The sequence below is a fragment of the Arachis duranensis genome, chromosome 6 (genome assembly GCF_000817695.3).
Source record: "Arachis duranensis cultivar V14167 chromosome 6, aradu.V14167.gnm2.J7QH, whole genome shotgun sequence".
NCBI classification, from domain to species: Eukaryota; Viridiplantae; Streptophyta; class Magnoliopsida; order Fabales; family Fabaceae; genus Arachis; species Arachis duranensis.
The window spans coordinates 78,636,261-78,660,849 of NC_029777.3; the positions used below are offsets into that span (position 1 = coordinate 78,636,261).

General features: G+C 33.9%; 2 protein-coding genes and 1 pseudogene across 2 annotated transcripts; 2 read left to right on the forward strand and 1 right to left on the reverse strand.

Annotated features, from left to right (window-relative positions):
• Window positions 1-2,980: 2,980 nt before the first annotated feature.
• LOC107494261 (CBL-interacting serine/threonine-protein kinase 24-like) lies at window positions 2,981-11,261 on the reverse strand (annotated as a pseudogene).
• A 5,754-nt stretch (window positions 11,262-17,015) lies between these two features.
• Window positions 17,016-18,260, forward strand: LOC107494259 (calmodulin-binding protein 25). The gene has a single exon (XM_016115312.3). The coding sequence runs from the start codon at window positions 17,270-17,272 to the stop codon at window positions 17,978-17,980; it is 711 nt and encodes a 236-aa protein (XP_015970798.1). The 5' UTR covers window positions 17,016-17,269; the 3' UTR covers window positions 17,981-18,260.
• Window positions 18,261-22,852: 4,592 nt separating this feature from the next.
• LOC107494262 (uncharacterized) lies at window positions 22,853-24,238 on the forward strand. Its single transcript, XM_016115315.1, has one exon. The coding sequence runs from the start codon at window positions 22,853-22,855 to the stop codon at window positions 24,236-24,238; it is 1,386 nt and encodes a 461-aa protein (XP_015970801.1).
• Window positions 24,239-24,589: the final 351 nt, after the last annotated feature.

Here is a 24,589-nt window from a genome sequence, read left to right on the forward strand (position 1 = left end):
TTCGTAGGTATTTGCTTTGTAAGTCTGAGACAATACAGAGAGTTTTGAATTCTGAACTTAAGCTACAGTAAGCAGGTCATGAAATCATGTATAGTTTTTAACACTAATGTAATTTTGTTATGGTATTTTATTTAAGATGACTATTAGTTTTACAGAAACCTGTTTCAATATTGATTATGGACTAGTTCTCTAGTTTTGAATAATCTCTAAATTGGTTCAGAACTAATCCATTTAAATTTTTACTAGCCCCATCTGGTCAATCTGATTTGCCATGGCCTAAATAGTAAAAAATGACAATTTTATGAACAATCATTTTATCATATGAATACAAATTATGGAAAACCAACCCTATTAACCATCAAAGATCAGAAGTTGGGCCAAATCAATATTTAAATCAAAACAGAAACCAAATCAATATTCAAATTAAAACAGAAACTAAATCAATTAAAATCAAAGAACAAGACACACTTGAGTTACCTAATTAGAGGTTAGGCGACAACGAGGAGGCAGAGAACTAGTGACAGGGCGTGATTCAAAAGTAGCGATGTCCAGAGGGGCAGACGACGGCGTGACAGCAGAAGCAGAAGAGGCGACACCCATAAATGACGAGGATAAGCATCGATGGTGATGACAGCAATGACGGCTTCGCACAGCTTCGATGTTGACGACAGCGACGAAGCTGGCAATGACGAGGGCAGCCAGGCACCCCTTCGGTGCCAGCGACACTACTTCTTCTCTCCCTCGTGAGCTCATCTCTCTCTCTCCTAACGTTATGACTCTGCCGACGGCGACGGTGGCAGTGACACCTACCGACGCCGTCTCCCCTTTTTCCCCTCTACTTCCTTCTCTTTTTTCTCCTCTCGAGCTCCCCCTCTCTCTTTTCTTTCCTTTTTTTTCCGTGTGTGTGTATGGTAAGGGGCTGAGTGTGTGTATGGGGCAGCTGGGAAAAAAGGTGAGGGTTAGGGTTAGAGTTTGGAGAGTGTGTGCAAATTAAATTTTTATTTGAGAATTTTAATAAAACTAGGATATAGAGTAGGTATTTTTAATGAAATTAGGAATAATCAAATTACTAAGTTTTAAATTTTAAATAAAAAAATCTAAATATTTATGAAAATTATATGAGTTTTAATTAATTTTAAATTTAAAATCTCATAACTTTGATTTAATTATTTTTTATAAATAATTTTTTAAAATAAAAATATGAATAAATATAATAAATCACAAATAATTATTACTTTTTATTTTTTAACAATCGAGGGTCTTACAGGTTTAATGATGAGTTTTGGGTTATAGTAGATTCAGGACTAATAGAGGAAAAAGAAACCAAAGTTCTATATTTTATTCTTAAGGAAGTTTTTTAAAAATTTGTTTAAGTGTAAAAATATGTTAAATTTTAGAGCAGTAATGAAATAAAAAATAATATTTATTATAAATTTATTTTAAATAAGATAAAGAGGGTGACCTAGCGAAGTAGTAACGATGATTTTGCCTTTTGCAATGAGATAGTGACATTAAGTGTGAGAAGTGGAACCGTAGAGGCAGTGATAGTGGACAAAGGTGACGAACAATAGAAGGAAAAGTGAAAGTGAGGGTTAGAATTAGGTTTTTACTTTTTTACATATATTTTTATTTTTAAATTTTAACTGTTTTTACTTATGTTTAACAAAAAAATTTTTGGTTTAAAAAATTAATTTTTAGTCAACATTTAAGACTTAATTATTAGTAAAAATCATATAAATAACTTGTTACAAATAATATTGAATTTGTGACAAATTAATTTTTTGTTACAAAATAATTGGAATTTTTGAAACAAATGGATATTCTGTTACGAAATATTTTGAACTTTTGCAACAACTTTATCTTTTGTTACAAAATATTATAAAATTTTACAAAAAAACACCGGTTCGTTACAAAAATCAATATAATTTGTAACAAAAAAAAGTCAAGTCGTTACAAAATATCCAAATGTTTTGTAACAAATTTTATTATTGTTACAAAACATTATTATTATGTAACAATCACAAATTTTTTTGTTACAAAAAAATTGTAACAATTTTAAATTTGTTATAAAGTTTTTGTTATAAATGTTCCATTTTCTTGTAGTGGCATAAATTGAATCAATTTAATTCGATTTATATAGAGATGTTCAAGCACAACAAGAAAAATCACTTTTAGCAACCATTTAATTTGCTTTTAGCGGTAATAAAAATAGCCGCTAATACATTTACCGGCAATTAGACATTAGCCATCTTATACTTTATCGTTAAAAGGTTTTAGTGGCAATTATAAAATTTTCCGGTAAAGACCTTTTTAATGGCTACAAAAAGTATATAACTTTTAGCGGTCATTTTCTTAACAACTTATATAGCCACCAGAAGTAATTCTAAGATTGTAATGTTATTTACTTTTAGTGGTCATTACTATTGTTGCCAAAATCCATTTTACCGGCAATTTCTATAGCCACTAAATAATTCTAAAATTATAATGTTATTCACTTTTAGTTGTCATTACTATTGCTACTAAAATCTTAAGTCTTTTTTAATTATACTCACTCTTTTAGAAATAACAATCTATCATTTTTCTAAAATTTCAAATTATTTTTATTGTACATAATATAAATATACTACAATTAATTACTATAAAATAAAATATTTTATTAAATTAAAAATATTTATATACAAATTTCTCTTGAAAAGTAATAAAACATAATACAAATTTAAATAATATAAATACTACAAGTTTATGTTACATCAATGATTGGCACATAACTAATGATAAAAAATTAAATGAGTATTTTATAAGCAGCAGTTATTACTTATTAATCTATAGCACTACATGCTCCTAGTAGTTTTAAATAATTATTGACAGTATGCCTTCTGACATTGTTTATTGTTACAACATAAGGTTATTTTTAATTGTTATTTCCATGATACTCACAACACATCTTGCCTATTCTGACTAGTTCTTTGAGGTCTCTACTTCAAGCTAAGGAGAAGCAGAGGCAAAATACTCTGTTGTACAGAGCAGGAAGGTCAGCCTCCTTAAAAGGAAGATATATAGACATCAAAACATATAGGATGACTCCACATGACCAAACATCAGCTGCTGCACCATCATAACCTTGATTGCCTAGCACCTACAAAAGATCACTTTATAAAAAACTCGAGCACCAAATAAAATATACTCTAAAATACTGAACCAAGCTAAGAATGACTTTAATCCTAAGGTAATGGGTTTACTAATACTAGCTATTAGGGAATCAAACTATAGACTTATTTTCCCATAACATAACTAAAACTATACCCCAAGGAAAACAAGCAAATGATCGAGATAATATATATAACAGATCAAAAATGCATACTTTACTTTACCTTAGGTGCAACATAATTTGGGGTCCCACATGTCATGTGGAGAACTGATAAATCCTAATTTTATGGTTTATCTTGTGTTTAATTTAGGAGATTTTATCAACTTTTTTCACATTTATTCAATGAAATAGCATGATTTTATAATTCTTCTTAAATTTGTGCTTAAGTGTAAAAACATGATTTTTAGGCCCTTAAATTGATAATTTTAATTCACCTTTGATTCCATTCGATGCCTTGATATGTTTGTTAAGTGATTTTAGGTTTAGAAGGCAAATATTAGATTGAAGGAATGAAGGAAAAGCATGCAAAGTGGGAGAACTCATGAAGAAATAAAGGAATCGCAAAGCTGTCAATCCTGACCTCTTTGAACTAGATTGATCATAACTTAAGCTAACATCTGGGGTTTCAAAATGATATAAAATTTGCCGTAGTTGCCTGGCATTTATGGACGCGTACGTGTGCATCACGCGTACACGTGAGAAGCTGTACGTGACTCACTAAAGGCAACTCGTGACCAGCGATTTCTGAAGCATTTTGGGCCCAATCCAACTCATTTCTGATGCTATTGAACCCGAGGATTGAGGAGGGATGAACCAAGTAGTCATAGTTTTAGTTTTCATCATGGTTTAGGTTAGAATTCTAGAGAGAGAAGCTATCCATTCTCTTTAGAATTTAGGGTAGTTTTGTTTAATTTCCTTATATTCAACTTTTAATTTCCTTACATTTTACTTTCTTGTCATTTATTTTTATTGCCAATTATAAATCAAACCCCCTTATTCCTTCATAGCCAATAATTGATCACTTCATTGCAATTCTTTGTGAGACGATCTGAGGTTTAAATACTTCAGTTAAATTCTTATTGGGATTTGTACTTGTGACAACCAAACAATTTAAATTTGATTTGAGAGTTATTTGTTGGTTTGGAGCTATGCTTACAACGAAGTTCTTGTTTCTATAAGAGAAATTTTCGACTGACAATAATTCTTGTACCAAATTTATGGCGCCGTTGCTGGGAAATCGCAATGGTGTTATATTATTGGCTATTGTGAATATGTGAATATTTGCCTTTTGCTTGTTTGTTAGTTTTGGTTAGCTTTTGTTTTGAATTCTCATCCCTTTGGCTATGAGTTTGGTTCAAATTATGTTGTAGGGAATCGAAGCTTCAATGACAACATGCATCAAGGATGGGATAATTAAAGATGGGAGGAGCCTTAAGGGATTGATCAACCTTCTTGGCAACAACCTCTTCCAGTCTCTTATAGGTATAATTCTCCTCCTAATGCATATCAATCTAATGGATGTGGTGATCCTCATTGTGGTTGTCAACAACCACCACCATATGCCTATGAACCACCCTCTAAACATAATTTTGAACCACCTTACTCACAAGTCCCATACCACCAACCACCTCCATATGACCCTAACCTATATCCACCATACCCACCACCTTAAGAACCATATGAACCATATGAACCACCACCATTTCAACACAACTACTCCTAAGAACCACCTCCATATACACCATCTCCATACCCTTACCAAGAAGAACTATCTTCCAATTATCAAACCTTCCTCCCAAACAATGAACCCTCTCTCCACCACCACCTCCAATGGATGAGTCTCTCCAAGGAGATATTAGCTCTTGCCTCCAAAGGCAAGAAGAGACGCAAAAGGAGTTTAAGGAGCTAGAAGCCAAGATGGCTGTCATGGCAGAAGTCGTTAGCAACATATACTCATCCTGACTAAGCCTATGTGATCAAAGCACTCTCATTGTTGAATGTGGAGAAGCAAACAAGGATCATAGTGAGGGAGTGAGTTTGGAGCTTCAAGGTGGAGAAGAGGAGTTGAAACAAGAATTTCCACAAGGAGAGGAAGTTGAGACAATTGAGCTGGAAGAAGTGGTTGAAGATTTAAGAGTTGTTGGAAGTCCATAGGAATGTGGAATTAGAAAGCCCTCTTCTAAGAAGCTTGATATTGATGTTGAGGAGGGTGTACAACCTCCAAAGCATATCATGATTGAAGACTTTGAAGAGGTTGATCAAGAGATGGATTCAATCATTGAGAAGTTTTCATCTACAATTGAATCATCTCCCATCGGACATGAAATTGAGGTAATGAAAGAAGACACCTCACCTCCCATACCCTTGGTAAGCAATAAAGAAGAGAGTGAATTGGAAGGAAGCTACCAAGAGGAAGAGGTTGGGCAAGAAGCAAGCTATGTCATTGAAGACAACTCTACACCAAATGACATTGGTGACCTTGTTGAAGATTCTTCCAATGGATGTGAAGTTGATGTTGAAGTGGACTTCACACAACCTCCAAAATTTGACTTGATTGATGAGGAGGAGGAGTTGGAAGAAGTTGACAAGCAAGGAGAAGTTGGAAGAAGTTGTCAAGAGGTGGAACTCATCAAGGAAGAGCATAAGGGAATGACACTTGCAAAACCATTGGAGATATCCCTTCCTAAGTCACCATCATCCAACACAACATTCAAGTGGGTAAAATTTATATCCCTAAGCTTTACTTCACTACAAGAAAAATACCCATTCAAGTACACTTGAAAAGTGTAGCCAAAAGTTAAAAAAAATGATGGCTTAGGCTATGGCTACGCTTTTTGGGGTGATTCCTATTCGGCCGTTGCCTATTCTCAAAGGCTACGCTTTTCTGCACCAAGGACTACGCTTTTGGCGTTTGGGAATAGGCTACGCTTTTCAAGTGATGCTATCTAGGACCAAAGGTTACGCTTTTCAGCTTTCATTTTTCCAGAATAGCCTACGCTTTTCAACGCTACTGCATCACTTGTAAAGCGTAGCCACATTGTATACCATAGCTACTTTTTATAAGCGTAGCCTTAGGTCCCTTATTATTTTTTTTTAATTTTCTGTATAACCATAGCTACTCTATAAAAGTGTAACCTTAGGTCCCTTATTGTTTTTTTTTTATTTTCTGTATGTATATAATATTCTAATAAATTTTTATACAACATAATATTTAATAATATTATTACATATATAACTCTACATTTTTAATTAAATGAGTTAAATATTATAAAATAAAATTAAACATATAATTATACTAAATAATTTCTTTAAACAATAAAAATTATCCTTACATAATTCAAAGACATAATCTTAAGAAGCAATTAACAATCAAAATATAACTTAAGATAATTTAAGTCACATAAAACTTGTATCACATCAATTAAAATGCAAAGTTTACACTCTATATCCAAGAGCTTCACAAACAGAAAATCGTCAATCTTCTAATCTTGGCATAATGACTAAAAAATCTTCTGAAGCACCTTCAGATTCTTCTCAAACACATCTTTTTCATGCTGATCTTTGTCACCGTCAAGAAAACTCTTGGCCTTAACAATTGTATCAGTGTTCATTCCCTTGTTCATTTCTAGCGGGGCTGCTGCAAAAATACTTGCACTTCTAAGAAGCTTAAACAACAAAATTCTTCTAAAGGTGCACAAAAAAAAGTGTAAATAGAAATTAACTAAATCAAAATAGTAAGATCACAAACTGAGTTGAAATACTAAAATATATATGATCATCATACTAATTGCTGAATAAATGGACAAAGAAAAAGAAATTAATTGCTGAATATACCATTACCTATCTTCACTCCAAATAGCTTGAACTTTAATGCCAATAGGATATTTATCACCCAAACCAATTTCAGCATTATTTACCAAACAACTATAATAGTTACTCACCTTGAACAAAACTAAAAGCATTCTAACAGCTCGTTACCTATCAAAAGTAGTAAGCACTTTGATTTAGCAGATTTGATATTTCAGATAAATAAGATACAATACCACAGTATCTATTTGATTGATCACTTACTTTTTCTCTTCTCAGCTTGTTAGTTTTTTATTATTCTCATTAAAGCTGAATGCTAAATTCCCAAACTCATGCCAATCAGCTTAATTTCAAGTGGGAAAAACGGCGTTGCTTCAAAGAGTAAAGTGAGAATTATCAACCTAAATTGTAAAATTAAAAATAAATTGAGACAGATATATCAATTTTGCACCAATATCCCCAATGCAATTGACGGACCAAACATGAATCCCCTGTCTTAATCTATTTATGGCGAATCAGAACCCAAAATACAATTCAAGAATACATCAAGTTACACAAGTAAATTGAAGCAAAAGGCTTAAAAAATTGAAGACAAATTAATGAATAAAACTTCATAAACTAGTGCATTAATCAGAAACTTTTTCACCTCCAAATTTTGAGAAATACAGTGCTGCTTACCTCTGGAATGGGCTGTTAGATTACATTTTTCACGGCAACACCAATTAAAATCCTCTAAGTGATCTTGCACTACATATTGAAGACTAATAATAAGAATTAAAGGTATTTCAAAACTCAAATGCCCCTGCACTGTTTTGAATTCCATTAATACAAATTACATAATAAGAACAGGAACTCTAGCACAAATTCAATTGTACACAATAGAAGAACAAAAAAGCTTTGCCCCTAATGCAGTAATAAAATTTGAATGATGTGATAGTTGGCAGGCTTAGCTTTGGGATTGCAATGATCTTATTGATAACTGCCACAAGCATGAGTAAGAGGCAGCCTTATAGGATAGGTTGGTTGAACGGTGAATGCTACCTAGTCAAAAGGGGTGTTTATGCCGGCTCAACCATATTGATCCTAGTAACCGTAGGTTCGGTAATTGGTTCGGTTTTGTTAACCATAAAGGCCAATCAAACAGAACAAGATCGCAAAATACATGGACAAATAGGGTGAGGAAGAATTGATCATCCATAAGTGTGGCGAGGTTTGATAAACCCCAATTTGTGGCTTATCTTGTGCTTAATTTAGGAGATTTTATCAACTTTTCCCACATTTATTCAATGAAATAGCATGGTTTTGTAATTCTCCTTAAATTTGTGCTTAAGTGTAAAAAACATGCTTTTTAGGCCCATAAATTGATCATTTTAATTCACCTTTGATTCCATTCAATGCCTTGATATATTTTTTAAGTGATTTCAGGTTTAGAAGGCTAAGATTGGATTGAAGAAATGAAGGAAAAGCATGCAAAGTGGGAGAACTCATGAAGAAATGAAGGAATTGCAAAGCTGTCAATTTTGACCTCTTCATACTAAATTGATCATAACTTGAGCTACAACTGTTCAAATGAGACGGTTCTAATTGCCTTGGAAATCTAACATCTGGAGATTCAAAATGATATAAAATTTGCCATAGTTTTCTGGCGTTTAAAGATGCGTAAGCGTGAATTACTTGTACGCGTGAGAAGCTGCATATGACTCACTAAAGGCAACTCGTGCCAGCAATTTCTGAAGCATTTTGGGCCCAATCCAACTCATTTCTGATGCTATTGAACCCAAGGATTGAGGAAGGATGAACCAAGTAGTCATAATTTTAGTTTTCATCATAGTTTAGGTTAGAATTCTAGAGAGAGAAGCTCTCCATTCTCTCTAGAATTTAGGATAGTTTAGGTTTAATTTCCTTATATTCAACTTTTAATTCTTGTTTTGATTTAGTTTTCCCTTTTAATTTCTTATTGCTACATCTTTACTCTTCTAGTTTTACTTGTTAATTTCTTTATTTAGCTCTCTTTTATGTTGATGAACCATTGTTGGATCCTGATTTCTTTTAATGCAATTTTATGTTTCCATGTCCTCTTTGATGTTTATCTTCATTGTTATTGTTGATCTCTTGCTTATGTTAGTTATGGGTTTCTTTAATTCTTGCATTATGTGATGTTTACTTTTCTTGTATTCTAGGTGTTTGATAGAATGTTTCCTCTAGTTTTTTATTACTTTTCTTTACTCTTGGCCTAGGTTAAGGGAATTGGGTGACCTTGAGTCATTGGGTCTCATTAAATTGGTGATTTGAGAACCCTATGTGGTTAATTTGATATTCATTGATGCTAACCCACTACTAAGCTAATTGGTAGGTAGGTTAGGATTTATGGGTTGATGTTGATCAAGCCTATTTGACATACTTCAAGCTTAGGAGTATATATTACGTACTTAAAGTTTTTGGAAGTAGACTTAATGAGTTGGTCCCTCATAATTGTCAATATATGGTTTGTAGACAAAGATGGTGATCTCAATTATCTATGTCTAGCCAAGAGTTCTTTTCTTTTATTTTATTGGTTCTTGTCATTTTACTTTCTTGTCATTTATTTTTCTTGCCAATTATAAATCAAACCCCCTTATTCCTTCATAGACAATAATTGATCATTTCATTGCAATTCCTTGTGAGACGACCCGAGGTTTAAATACTTCGGTTAAATTCTTATTGGGGTTTGTACTTGTGACAACCAAATAATTTAAATTTGATTTGAGAGTTATTTGTTGGTTTGGAGCTATGCTTACAACGAAGTTCTTATTTCTATAAGAGAAATTCTAGACTGACAATAATTCTTGTATCAAGAACATCAACACCCTTGAAAAAAAATGCCAAAGTCAGATTTGTCATCTCCAAAACATTTTCCAAAGATAAAGCACATTAATATTCCAATACAATAAAATGACTCTGCTCATTTTTAATGTACAAAAAATTATTTCTTTCATCTCTGTTTCACAAATAGAGTACTTTCTTACTTACTTAGTCAATGCACTCAATTGAAAGTCAGAGACTTTCAAGTTTCCGAATGCATCAAGAAAAAGTTTTTCAGGCTATAATTAGAAAGAAAATAACTTCATCAGGATCAAAACATAATAAGGCCAACAAAATTACATCAAGATTATAGTTAACTTTATCTGTAATATATTGTCTTTCACCTTCAAGTCTCTGTGGTACACACCCTTCTTGTGATAATGAGCAACAACATCTATAAGTTGTTGAAAGTAATGCCTAGAATCATTTTTAGAAAGATTTTTCTGCTGAGCTTACAGATCTAGAAACGGTGTAACAATACACATATCAAGCACGAAACTTTGACATGTCAAGCTACTTTTCAAGATGAGTATAGCAGAACCAATCTCCAACGTATCCTACAGACAAATAGCATATGAATTCTTACAATTTTATCATATAATTTTCCTCCCATTACGAACTCAAGAATTATGTAGATCTTGGTTTTGCTGGCCAAAACCTAAAATATAAGAAGCTTTAGAAATATAATAAGATAAAGAAATACAATAAAATTTGTCACGTATTAGCATATTATACATATCTCATGCAACCTAACTATATTTGGATGCCTGACAATCTTCATAATGGATATCTCTCTTTTAATTTGTTACACGATTCAAGTTAGAAAATGCATGGCATAAAGGACAAAGAATCAAAATAACAATTTAGTATAACAAGCTACATGATTATTCAGCCAAAAATGAAAAATCCAGCATACAGATAGAAGAAACAAAATGTCTTTGACTACATGCAATGTAAATCCCACAGAAAAGCAGCATAATCATGAGAGAATATTGTGCAGGTTTTACGGAGGATAAAAATATCATCAACATATTTACACACAAGCATTGCAATGCATATCCTCATACATTGCAAAATTTACTGCCAGTTCTTAGCTAAACTAAGAATTTGTAGCAACACTATGTGTAATGTTGATTTATGCCACCTTAGAAGCATTGGTAACCCTAAATCATTTAGCTTTATCGTATAAATTTAAGCTAAATAAAAAACCAAGCATGACTTAAAACAAAAGGAATCAAAGGAACAATTAACAATAATTAGAAAGATAACTAAACAAAGAAGGTTAAAGCGTAAGGTTGACCTGTTCAACCAATCTATGCTTGAGAATGGTGGATTTAGCCATGACCTTAATGGCAATACTTTCTCCGGTGTCGGTGTTTTTGGCGAATTTGACCTTGGCAAATGTACTTTCGCCGATGGTTCTACCAACCTCATACTTGCCGATCTTATTCCTCACCTTCTTCATTTTTTCGCAACGATCATTCACATCGCCTCCATTATCAACTAAATTGTCCTTCCAATAGTAAACAAAAAAAATTAGGTGCAAGCATTAGGAACAAGAGTAAGAATCGTGGATTAAGAATACAATAGTGGTCAAAAAGACGTAAATTAAGGAGGTGAAGAAGATTTGGAAATACCATACTTCTGCACCACCAAAAGGAACTTAATAATCAATTTTGATGATGGCCTAATCATAGACTTGGTGCTTTCCTCGCTTTTTGGCATTGTACATGCTCTTGAGAGAATCATTCAAGACATTAACCCTCACCACTGTCGCTGCTAACAATTTCATAATAAAAAAATTAACCATATTGACTCAAACCAAGGTTGTGTATACCAAAATTTAAATTTAAAAGAGAAAAAAAGAAAGGAACATTCGACAGCGAGGAATCATTAAATTCAACCATTATTTCAAATTCAGTATCTCAAAATAAGAAAAAATTAACAAACTCAAACAGAAATCAAAAAACCTAGCAACCCATATTATTAACAAAAGTACAAAACAAGCAAAATTAAATTGAAGCAGCAGTGCTCACTGACGGCGAAGGAGGAAGGCAAGTGCGGCAACGGAGGAATCAAAAGTGACGGCATTAGAGGAAAGGAAGGGAGCTCGGACAGAGAGCAACAAAGAGCTCAAAGAGCCATGTTGATCTGTCCTCGCCGGTGACAGCACCCTCTACTAGAAGAATGGTAATGGTGGCTGGGTTTAGGGTTAGGTTTCTCAGAGAGTAAGAGAAAGGGGGTGAGGTGGGTGTCTGTGGGTCTTTGTTCTTCTTTCGACTAATTGTTATAAAAAAATATTTTAATAAAAATAATACCAGCCATAGTACAATGGCCACTAAATTTTTTTTACTAAAGGTAGTTTTTCTTATATTTTAATAAAAATAATACTAGCCATTGTACTATGGCTACTAAAAATTTTTCATTAAAGGTAGTTTTCTTATATTTTTAGTGGCAATAATAATAATTACCATTATAATATATAGTATTAATGGCAAATATATAATAGCCACAAAAACATAGCTTAAATAAAAAAATAGCTGTCATTGTATTATTGCCGCTAAATGTTTGTCGCTAAAATTAATTATTCTTGTAATGAAGATAGAGCATGTAACCAATTCTGATTGAGTACTGCTACACATACAAGTCTTTTTAGCATACAAGTCATACAAGTCACTTACATAATGCGTGCGTGAAATCACGTTGTTCCTCTTTGTATCATACGTTCCTCCTCCTCCTCCTCTTCCTTCTTCTTCTCCTTCTTCTTTGCATTTCTCCTCCTTTTTCTTTGCGTGTTTCATCTTCATCGGCGTTTCTTATTACTGTTGTTGTTGCTGTATTTTTTTCCTCCTACTCTTTCTATTGATTTTGCAACATTATATATTTTTTCTTCTTTGTTTGATTTTCCTCGCAAGAAGAATTATGAGAATATAAAATAAGAAGATAAAGAAGAAGAAGCAACAGAAGATGAGGAGGAGGAAGAAGAGGAAGAATTTTGAATTATGCAGAACTTATCAGCACACATACACCGAAAATTCTTAAACAATACACTCGAATATCTTTGTGTTACACCCAAATTTGCTACAAATACAGAAAAATATTTCCTCTAATGCTGCATTTTTTTCTTCTTTTTTTTCTTATTTTCTTCTTTCTTTTAGTTGAATGAATGTAAGTTCATCCTCTTCTAAGTAATTTTGCAGCATTATGTGTTTCTTCTTCTTCTTTGTTTGGTTTTTTGTTTTTATTCTTATTAAAAGAGTAAAATAAGAAGAAACTTGAGAAGATAAAACAAGAAAAAAATGAATAAGAAAAATAAAAGAAGATTATGATGATGATGATGAAGAAAAAGAAGAAGAAGTAGCAGAAGATGAGGAGGAGGGAGAAGAAGAGTTTTAAATTATGCAGAACTTATCAGCACACATACACAAAAAATTCTTAAACATACACTCAAATATCTTCGTGTTACACCCAAATATCTTCGTGTTATACCCAAATTTGCTGAAAATACAGAAAAATATTTTCTATAATGCAAAACTTTGACATTACATTCAATTCAAACCATCAACGATGAAACATTATTCACATAGAATCATAAACTGCTAATGAAAAAATTAACTAGAATCGAACCACAATTCAGTCACTTGATTGGATTCAAAACAATAATCAATTTCGTTTTGGTTCACTTGACAATCTTAACTTGAATTATTTAGTATCTTCAATAACGAGATAACTGATGATGGAGGAGAAGGAGAAAAAGGAAGGAGGAGAAGAAATTCTAATGAAAAAAAAGGAGGAGGAGGAGGAAGAGGAGGAGGAGGAGGTGGTGGTAGTGGTGTTGGTGACGACGATAACGAAAGAGAAAAATAACGAAGAAGAAGAGCGTGTAGCAAGAAGAAGAAGAACGGGCAGTAATGACACGAAAAAGAACATATGCGTGTGAATATAAATGACTTGTGTAGACTTATATAAAAAAAATGACTAGTATGTGGAGAATAATTGATTCTAATTTAAGAAATTTATGTAATTTTGAGTTAGAATAATTTTATTCGTGTGATTTACTCTAAAATCAATGCAAAAATAAAATCATGATTTTTCTTTTGATTTCTTTTTTTACTTTTTCTTGAAAAATTTTAAAATAAAAAATATTAAAAATAAAAAATTCAAATACAAACGAAAGAGGTCCTTATTTTGCTGTATTTTTTTTATTTTTAATATATAGCTTAAGAACCTTTTTAGCAGAATTCAAATAATTAAAATTGGACAATTATTTGAAAATAATAAAGTTAACTAAAATATTGTAAAGGTCAGGAGAGAAATATTTCAAATGTTCAAAAGGTACAAATATGGTTTAGATGAATAAATAAATAATATGAAACGAAAAACGTAAATGGCCAGACATATATGAAAGTTTCTTAATGTGCGAAAAGGACAAACCATATGAATGTAATTTAGTAGCCAATTACCTGAATTTTTAACTAAAAGATGGATGATTTGAATTTAATAGTAAACAGAAAAAGTGCTATACTGCATTGTAGCTAATACCTTGTCCTTAGAAAAGAGAACAAGAGAGGAAAATGCCAAAGAGAAAACTATATATTAAGATTGTATCTAAAAATTTAATATTGATAAAAAATAATTTAAAATATAAAATGATTTTTTAGCAATTTATAATTATTTTGATCAACATATAAATCATCTTTGATGGTTTTTATTTTTAATATTGGAGAATGTGTATGTTCTGTTATATTTCAAGAATGAAAAATATATCACAAAATTATAAAAGACAATTATAAGAAAATTGAGAATTAGATTTAGATAAAAAAAATAAGAATTAAATTTGTGTCTAAAATTTTTTATTTTTTAAAATAAAAGTTTAAAAATTAAATTTGTGTTTTCAAATATTTTATTATTTTAAAATCACAAATTTAAAAATTAAATTTATATCCATAAAATTAAATTATACAATTGATCCTCAAATTTTTTGTCTTTACAATAAAAAAGTTTAACCTATCTATAACTAAGGTTCTGAAAATCGGATTAGACCGACTGATTTGACCGAGTTAATTGGGAATTAGTTAGTTAGGCGGTCCAATTAACGCTTAAAACCGACCTGTAAAAAATCGGTAAAATAATTAGTCAAACCGGTGGTTAACTAGTGAACAGAATGAACCGGTCAGTTTTTTTTTTTTGAAGTCCGGTTCTTCCCTTCAACACCAAACGGCCTTGTTTTGGTTTAATTAAAGAAAAAAAACAAGATGCGCAGCCTAAATGTCCCCAATCTCCTCTCCCTTCTCTCACTCTGAGTGTCACCAACATACCAAAATCCCTAATTCAAAGGTTCTTTGGAGAGCAGCGAAAGAATGAGCGCAGCGCTTGTTAGAGCACGGCAGCGGCGGAGGAAGGAAGCGGTGGAGCTGTGGTTGATATGCATGGCTTCCCGAACTTCTCTGCTTCTCTCTTCTCTCTTCTCTCTCACTCTCAGTCTCACCAAAATGGCAAAATTTCCCAATCTATCTCACTCTTAGTCTCAGATGCCACCAGTCGTCTCTGTTGTCCCCGTCATCGGCCGCCTCTTTCTCGTCGTCAAAAATGCCTCTATCTCCGAGAAATCTCTCCTCTGTCTGTGTCGAGCACCTCTCTGTCCGAAGTGCGAACGTACCTGTGCCGTCGTGGGCTCTTCGCCGTCGCCCGTTAGTCCTTCAATCTTCGTCGTCCCAAAACATCTTCGTGGTCTTGTTTATTTTCACTGATTTCTTCTCTTTTCCACTTTAGTTTTTTATTTGTTTCCTCTGTTGTGTTTGTTAATTTTAGTTATTCTGATTTCTGAATTGCTTCACTTGTTTGTTGCTGATTTATTTGATTCTCAGTTGATGGTGCTATGATGCATTGCTTCACTACATTGTTTATGTTAAAATTTTTTCTGGTTTTGAGTTGTTTATGACTTTATGCTATCCTTCTGATTTTGAATTGTTTGAGTTTATGCTAATTTTTCTGATTTGGTGATTCTACTTCTTGTTCTTTCTGATTCTGGGTTGATGTGCTGTGGTAGAGTATGAAATTTTTTGAAAATTCTGAGGTGAATATGCTTATTTTTCTAAATTTTTATTTGTCATTTTTGTCTATTTTAATTTTTGTTAGTTATAAAATATGATGGTTGAAGTAATTTGTTAATTTTTAACCATAGTTTTAAATTTTACTAACCTAAAATTTATTAAATTTAAATATTTAAAATTATATATTAAATTTTTAATAATTTTATTATATATTTAGTTAAATCAATTGAATTCGTCTATTTTTAAAGAAATTAGTCATATCTTTAAAAGATTTTTTTCTATTTTAAATTTAAAAAGTCATCTTTTTTATAAAATAAAATAAAATTTTTGGAATACGTTTTTTTTTATTTAGGTTGAGTTTGCCACACGTCCGACAAACCTCACTAATTTTGTAAAATTTGTTGCATTTTTGACAAATTTTTATACCATATTTTTGGATAAACTTCATTTCGTCTCTTTCTCTAAATACCAGACTAAGTTAAAAAAAAAAGTAAGTAATTATTATAAGAGTATAATAGTGTAGAGAAATGATATTCCCTAACACATTAATTTAAAAAAATTAGTTTGGTTTAATTTGGACAAACAATAAACATAACTTTTTTGAATATCTTCCGCAAAAATAATGATTGTTATTGTCAGTACCAATATTAAAAAAGTTATGTCTGTTATTTTTCTAATATTTAACTCTTTAAACTTTTTTTAATCCAAATTAAACCAAATTAATTTTTTTAAAAATTAAAAGCATATGAGCGATTGAAAAGTATATATTTTTTCTAAATTTAAAATACAGACGCGGTTGAGGAGCATAGGAATTTAAAATTTACCAATGTAGGATGAACTTGCTTCCACGACAAAAATTAAATTTGAAAAATTAAAGTTTGAATAATTTTGTTATTTTATAATAGAAAAAAATTCCTATTTCTAAATATATTTTTCGTAATTTACTGAATTAGAAATAGCGAGGGAGGTTGTGAGTCGGAGTGGGAGTCCGCCAAGGTGAGCATCAACATCAGCTTAGCTCACAGCACTCCGTACGGACAATCTGACGCGTGTCTTCTCGTCCCCCTAACAACGCGGTTTCTTTCTCACCCCTCTCCTCTGTCCTCTCTCTCTCTTCCTCCCTCCCCAAAATACCCCTTGCCCCCTTCCCTATTTATCACCCTACTCTCCACTACTCTTTTCCTTCCTATCTCACTTCCCTCCCCTTCCCCCACACACACACCACAACACAACAAAACTCAACAAACATCCATAACCACCATGGCAAACAAATTCTACTTATTCCTTTGAGTAACCAGTAACCACCACTGCTTCTCTTTTCTTCTTTATTTTATTTATCACTTCATTTTCAGACAAATTCTCTTCTTTTTCTTTCGTATTTAATTCAACACGCACAAAAACTCTCTCTCAGTCTTTCACTATGGCGTCATCCGAGAATTTGATTGAGCCATGGGCCTTTCGCCCTGCTCTCGACACGTGGTTCGCCGATTACATAGCTCGCGACGCCGAAACCCTAACCAAGGCGCTTCAGAAATCCATCTCCGGCGACGACGTCCTCTCTCCCTTCATCGCATCTCCCAAGCCCGACGCTACCACTGCCGCTGCCTCCACGCCGACAGTCTCCGGCATCTCCGCCGGCTCCGATCAGGAATCTGCTCCCAAGCGCCGCGGATCGACGCTTCCACCGGCAACGGGGAGGGTTACTAAACGGAAGTCACGCGCGTCGAAGCGATCTCAGACGACGTTCATCACGGCAGACCCGGCGAACTTCCGGCAGATGGTGCAGCAGGTCACCGGCGTGAGGTTCGGCGGCGGAGCGGCGGCCGATATTGCAATGGCACCGGTGCTGAAGCCGGAGCCTCAGAGACTTGTTTCCGGCGGCGGAGGGAGGTTTCCGGCCGGGGCAGCGTGCTTGCTGCCGACGCTGGACACGTCAGCGTTTTTGCTGGACCATCACCAGCAGCAAGTTGTGGGCCCGAACTCGGGTTCTACTGGGCCCGGTGTTTCTGTCCCAGGCCCACTGCCTTTCTCCCAGCCCATGGGATTGGTGGATGCTTCTCCTTCTCTTAGTTCTGCAGATTTTGACACCTTCTCGAGTTTCCCCACTCTGGAGTCCTGGAAAGTTATGTGAGAATTGAGATCAGACACTCCGCAATTTTCCTTTCCTTTCTCCTTTTTTTTGTTTTCCCTTTTTTGCCCCTCTTGTGGGTTCAGGATATGAAGGCGTAGCCAGGATCTGTTTGTAAATCTGGGGAAGGGGATAGATATGGATAATGGATGACTGTATTTTCCTTTTTAAAAAGAAAATCTTTTTTTTTTTATGTATTTTCTGTCACATAGTTTCTTTTATTGTTGTTAATGAGGGTGTATTGGAGATTTGGATGGTGAAAACTGGAAAATAGCTTTGTTTATTTAGCATAGTTAACCTAATCAATGCAATTACATGTTTATGTATTACGTATTAACAATGTGGTGCCTTATTTATGGCGAAAATTGGCACTTGGCGTTTTAACACTCTCCCTTAGGGTTGTGTACTGAAATGGCTATTTAATTCTTTGCTTAAACTATAATGTGTCATGCAAGCTTCAATAAATGTAATTTGCACCTCAAAAGAATTTTAAGGGATTGACTCGAATATGCTGCGTGTCAACGTTGTTACTTGTCCAAATATTTTTGGTTATTGGTCCCAAAGATAGGACTTAGCTGGGTCCTGAATGCTCCGAGGAAGCTTCCTAACGGATCTGTGAAGTGTGAATGCAACTTTATGATTTTTTCCTTCTTATAGTCTTGTGGGTTTGGCTCAGTTTAGGTGACAAGGTTATATTCTCTTGTGATTTCAGTTTTCAGGTGCATTAAAGTGTGTCAACTGGTTTGGGCGGTTTAAATCTGTGTTCTATGCATATGGTTTCTCCTTCATTTAGTGGTTCCCATATAAGATGCAAAGGGCATGGAGGCGCGCTTTTATTAGTAGTTTAATTTAAAGTTTAGAATATGCATATATAGTGCATGGTGTATAGTATACCATAATTTTTTCTTTTTTATCTTTCACTATCAATGGGGAGAGTGAGGCATTATTTGTAGGGCAACATTTGCCTTTTTGGGAGGATTTTTTTTTTTTTTGCTATGTTTACACTTATATATTTGACAACCATGTCTATTTCTGTTATTAACATTGCCATAGCTTTCAAGTCACCGAACCCTTTAAGTCAATATCAAATTTATAAAACCAAAGCTTCTGAATCAAGCACCCAGTATAAATCCAATGTTTACTTGTTTGTGGTCACTCAAGAGTGACATCGCTGAGTCCCAGTAATTAAACCACTATATGCCTATAAGTTTTAGGGTTTTGCTTAGGGATTTTAGAAGCACAATAATTAAGGTTCTTAAACCAGAAAGCACTAAAAATTTACTAATTGTCAACGAAATTTTAAATCTATGACTTTATGTGTGTGTGTATATATATGTTATCATTATGTGAAATAGAAAAATTCATTTGAAATATAAATTATACTATATATATCTTATAAATAGTAATATCAATAGCAACATGATATATTTTAAATGAATATATGTATCACAGAAATACCCATTTTGTTGACGGTTTCTTCTTATGTATTCCATAACTTTGCATGAAGTTGGAAAAAATAATTTAAAGATTTATAGAAAAAGAATTAAAGTTGGACCAACTGGGGCATAAAGTCACGTCAGACTAGCAAAGCCATGCCGTTGAACAATTATACTAGAATGAAATTAATTCTTTGAATTTGATTAATTTTAAATTGGTTCAGCAAACATACCATGTGACCATGTGAGGCACTTCAATTAACGGGTTCTTCACCTTATATTCTTTAGGTTCTAGAGCGTTTTCCTTATTATACATGTTGATCTTTTATAATTCTCTTCTCAAGTCTAACCATAAAAATCCAAAACGACCAAGTCTCATGAGAAGCGTGAGCGCTTTGTTTTTTTAATTTAATTATTTATTTAAGACAAAGATATATTATTAAGTCTCTTATCAAACTACTTGTTATTAACTTAATTAATCAAAAGCATACATAGGGTTTACTCAAGTCAAAAGGATTAATTAATATAAGAATCAAATATCTAATTCTGTTAGGTGGGAGAGAGGCTGACTTGGGTCTTGAGATGTCCCTCAAACAATTTCTAATAAAATTACATTATTGCCAATAAATAATAAAGCCAAATAATTATTTCAGAATGCCAGGTGTTAGTCCACGAAAACTATAAAATTGCACAAAATATATACTTCATTTGGATAGGATATCTAGTCTGGATGATACTCGAAACATTTATTATTAATTATATTATAAATTATTTTGGTTCATAATTATAGTTAGAAGATAAAATATTGAATATGCATACATTCCTGTCCTAAAATAAAGAAAACAAAGTTTTATTTTCCCTTCACGTTTCTGCCTATGGATAACTTCTTCCCCAATGCATCATCACCTTTCTCTAACTTCTCATCACTCAACAAATATTTTTTCGCTGTGGAGAATGAAATAGGATGTTCAAGTCCTTCATCACAACCATGGATCTAATTAACATATAAAATTCCTTCAAAATGGATTAAAATAATTTACAAATTTTCCCGGAATTCAAAATGGCTTGAATATAAATAGCTATAAGAGATGAAAACTACTGAACAATCATAATTAATATTAATTTGATCTATTTATATTGTTTCAACTTCTTTTTTTCTCGGATAGCTAGGTACTAGCTAGTTCAATTAATATATGCTTTAGTTATAATTTGTTAACTAAAATTGGGGATTGTGGATTTTAGGATGGATAAGAGTGAATCTGAAAATTTTTTTGGAGGAGAGAATTGTTTTTATGGGAGTTGGAATTTGTTTATCAATTTCATGAGAGATTAAGGCCCGTAAAACTATCAAATGGTAGAAAGGATAATGTAGTGTAAAAATTTGATAATAAAAATATTGTTTTTTACTAACTCTTTTATGCAGATGTTGTAATCAAAGACTCTTTTAAAAGAGATTACAAGCTACAGTTTCACAAATTCAATTTGGAGAGGGCTGGTACTTCCGAGAATTGAACTTTTTGGTTGGTTTAATTTGTTCTAACCGACAGGATGAATACGAAAGAGAAGTTGAGTAGATTAGGCGTAATTCATCAGAGTAACAATATACTTGTCTTGTGTAAAAAAATATAGAATTTGTTCATCATTCGTTTCTTTTCTGTGAGTTTACGTGGCATGTATAGTGCGGTTGGTTGAGGTGTTTTGAGAGACTATGGGTCATCTCAGGAACCATGAAAGGAATATTTAAGAGTTGGACTGGAATGCATAATAGAAAAGAGGAGCAGAAGATGTTGTTGATTGAATTTTTTGCAGTAATTTGAAATATTTGGGTGGAACGTAATGACAGAATTTTTAACAATAAAGAAGAAAGTATTGAAAAAATACAACAAATAACGTTTTTGATCTACAAAGAGTGGTCTGGCATCGATTTTTGTAGTTGTTGATGGCAATGTCCGAGATGATAGAAAATTGATATTCATTGTGTTTGGTTTTATTGTTTGAATCTTTGTTTGTTACTCCACCTAATGTGTTGAACTTTCTTTGTTTCAAAAAAAATTATAATTTTTTAAGGTAACAACTAAATATATTAAATAGAGGAGTGCCAAGGGGTCAGTAACTTTTGTGATTTATAACCATCAAATAGTCATCAATGATGATTTTAATAGTGTAAATTGGTGTGAGATTTCATCTAATGATTCACTTTTCTTTGCTAGTTACATGCTGGTCAGAATTTAAAAAAGTTACTGACTTCTTAAACTTTTCCTATTAAATATATTTAATATAATACGATGATAAAATAATGCTTATATTTTTATCATTAATAATATTGTTAGAAATTTTGTGAATTGTTTAATCAATTTTTTAAAAAATAGTTCTCAAAAATAGTTCTAGCTTTTGTATCATCTTGTAAATAAAGTTTTTTAAAATATTTTACTATTATTTCTCATGTAATTTTTCCATAATTAACATAAGTATTACATCCAAGTATTAAATATAAATTAATTCACCCAATAATAAATGCGATGTTAATCTTGTAGAAAACATATCCACCTAACATATAATTTTACTTAAATAAATCCAAAAAATAGCATTTATATATGATATATGCATGGAAGTGGAACATTTTTTATGAAGTGTGTAGTACTGGCGTTAACTACTGGAAATTTTTGAAAACCCTTCAAAGACGAATAATAATTGCGATGTAGGGAAGGAAGCAAGGTCCAATGAAAGAAAAAAGTGATGACGAAAGCAATAACGTAAGATTTGAAAGCTACATGTGGATGAGAAAGCAGAAGCAGATGCGTTTGTGTCCCACAGCTAAGCCAACTTTATCACTTTAATACCCAAAACAAAATTGTTTTTCGTTCCAATCTGGCGTGGGAGATGAGAAAGATTAGAAAGCGACTCAAGTTAAGAAAATCAATTTTTTACACTTTTAAATATATTTAATAAATGTATATTTTAAAATGAGTAATTCATCATTTTTACTTTTTTTTTATATAAAATTTTAGTTCTTATAAATAAAAATAAGGGTAAAAAACTGAAATGAGCCAAGTAGAGCTCAAATTTACCTAAATCAGCCAAATGAAAAATCAATACATGAATCAACCAGGACGAATTACTATATAATTCGAATCAATATGATTCGAATTTGATTTGAACGTAATTCGAATCAATATGATTCGAATTACTAGGGACGCCAAAAATGAATGAAGTTCGAAACAACTTGTTTCGAATTACAACTATAGAATTCGAATTTAGTTAATTCGAATTACTAGGAGAAGCATTGTTTAGTAATTCGAATCAAGTTGATTCGAATTACTAGGTTTGGTTGTGACATTAGATAATTCGAAACATATAGATTCGAATTATATATATATAGTGCGAGCCAGGGCTATATATATAAGGTGTGAACTCATGTTGCTCTCAACAAAGAGGGGAGATGGCTAGTGAGGAGAGTTTCCTAGTTCTGGTACATTACAGAGGGTCCATTAAGAGAAAAACCCGGTCCGGCGTTAAGTTCACTGATAAGGATCCCCTATGTATTATCGTGACGCCGACAACCACCTACGATGCACTTGTTAGCTCTGTGCTGGAGAAGCTGGGTCTTGAAGGCGTTAAAAGGGTGAAGAAGTTTTTCTACCGCATTCCTACAGCGGTGCTCCATGACACCGTGAAGTTTGATTGTTTCACAATCGGTAGTGACGAGGACTTGCAGGTTATGTTTCTTTCTCGTAGGCAGTTTCCCGAGGTAAGGACACCAGATGCCGTTGATCTGAGCGGCACTGTTGGAGATGAGGTTCGGTATGGGGAACATATTCCCACCGAGGTACATTGTCCCACACCGGCGGGTGTTGGTGATGGTTTGTTTGATGATCCAGATGACGATGACGTGGAGCCGGATTTCATCGCTGATGAAAGCGGCGATGATGTTGGAACTACTGTTCCGACAAGGGCTATAGGTGGATCTAGTTCTGGCACACAGCAGTATCCACCCCATTTTTCCTCATTGGACCTGGATGCCATGCGGCAAGACGACAATGATCTGCAGGCCTCAGGATTTGGTGCTAGAGATACCGAGGGGTCTGCCGGTATGAACGAGTTCCAGGTTGGCCAACAATTTCAAGATAAAGATGAGGCGCTGTTGAGTGTGAAGACGTACAGTATCCGACGAGGGGTCCAGTACAAGGTCGTTGAGTCTGACTACCGCAGGTATGTGGGAAAGTGTTCTGAGTTTGGGAATGGGTGCACATGGCTAATTCGGTTGAGTCTCCGACAGCGGAAGGGTATCTGGGAAGTGAAGCGATACAACGGACCGCATACATGTCTTGCCAGCTCCATCTCCAGCGACCATAGGAGTCTGGACTACCATGTCATATCCACCTTCGTTATGCCGATGGTTAGGGCTGATGCAGGTGTGAACATCAAGGTGCTCCAAAATGCCACGGCCGCACACTTTGGGTTCAGGCCTACGTACAGGAGGGTATGGATGGCGAAGCAGAAGGCCGTTGCCGTGATATATGGGGACTGGGACGAGTCGTACAATGAGCTCCCTAGGTGGGTTTTAGGAGTTCAGCTGACGATGCCTGGCACTGTAGCCGTCCTCAGGACTTGCCCTGTTCGAGTTGGGGGACAGGTTGACGATTCTCAGGTTTATTTTCATAGGCTGTTCTGGACTTTCCCCCCTTGTATCCAGGCATTCCGTCATTGCAAGCCTTTGGTGAGTATTGATGGCACCCATTTATATGGGAAGTATGGGGGAACACTGCTAGTCGCCATTGCACAAGACGGAAACTCGAACATCCTATTGCAGCGAATTTTGCCTTGACTTTCAAGGGAAAAGATGCCCGGAGGCTTCTTGTTAACGCCGCATATGCCAAGACCGAGGTGGAGTTCGACTACTGGTTTGACATTCTGCGCTCTGAGAATCCGGCAATGTGTGACTGGGCGAACCGAATCGAGTATTCGTTGTGGACACAGTACTGTGATGAGGGTCGGAGATTCGGGCACATGACCACCAATATTTCGGAATGTGTCAACTCAATCCTGAAGGGGGTTAGAAACCTCCCTGTTTGCTCGCTGGTGAAGGCCACATACGGAAGGCTAGCTGAGCTATTTGTCCGTAAGGGTAGGGAGGCCGAGGCTCAGATGGGTACTGGACAACAATTCAGTCAATACC

Excerpts from the sequence above, each read along its gene's own strand:
- LOC107494262 (XM_016115315.1), top strand. The coding sequence starts at position 22,853 with ATGGCTAGTGAGGAGAGTTTCCTAGTTCTGGTACATTACAGAGGGTCC.
- LOC107494259 (XM_016115312.3), top strand. The coding sequence starts at position 17,270 with ATGGCGTCATCCGAGAATTTGATTGAGCCATGGGCCTTTCGCCCTGCT.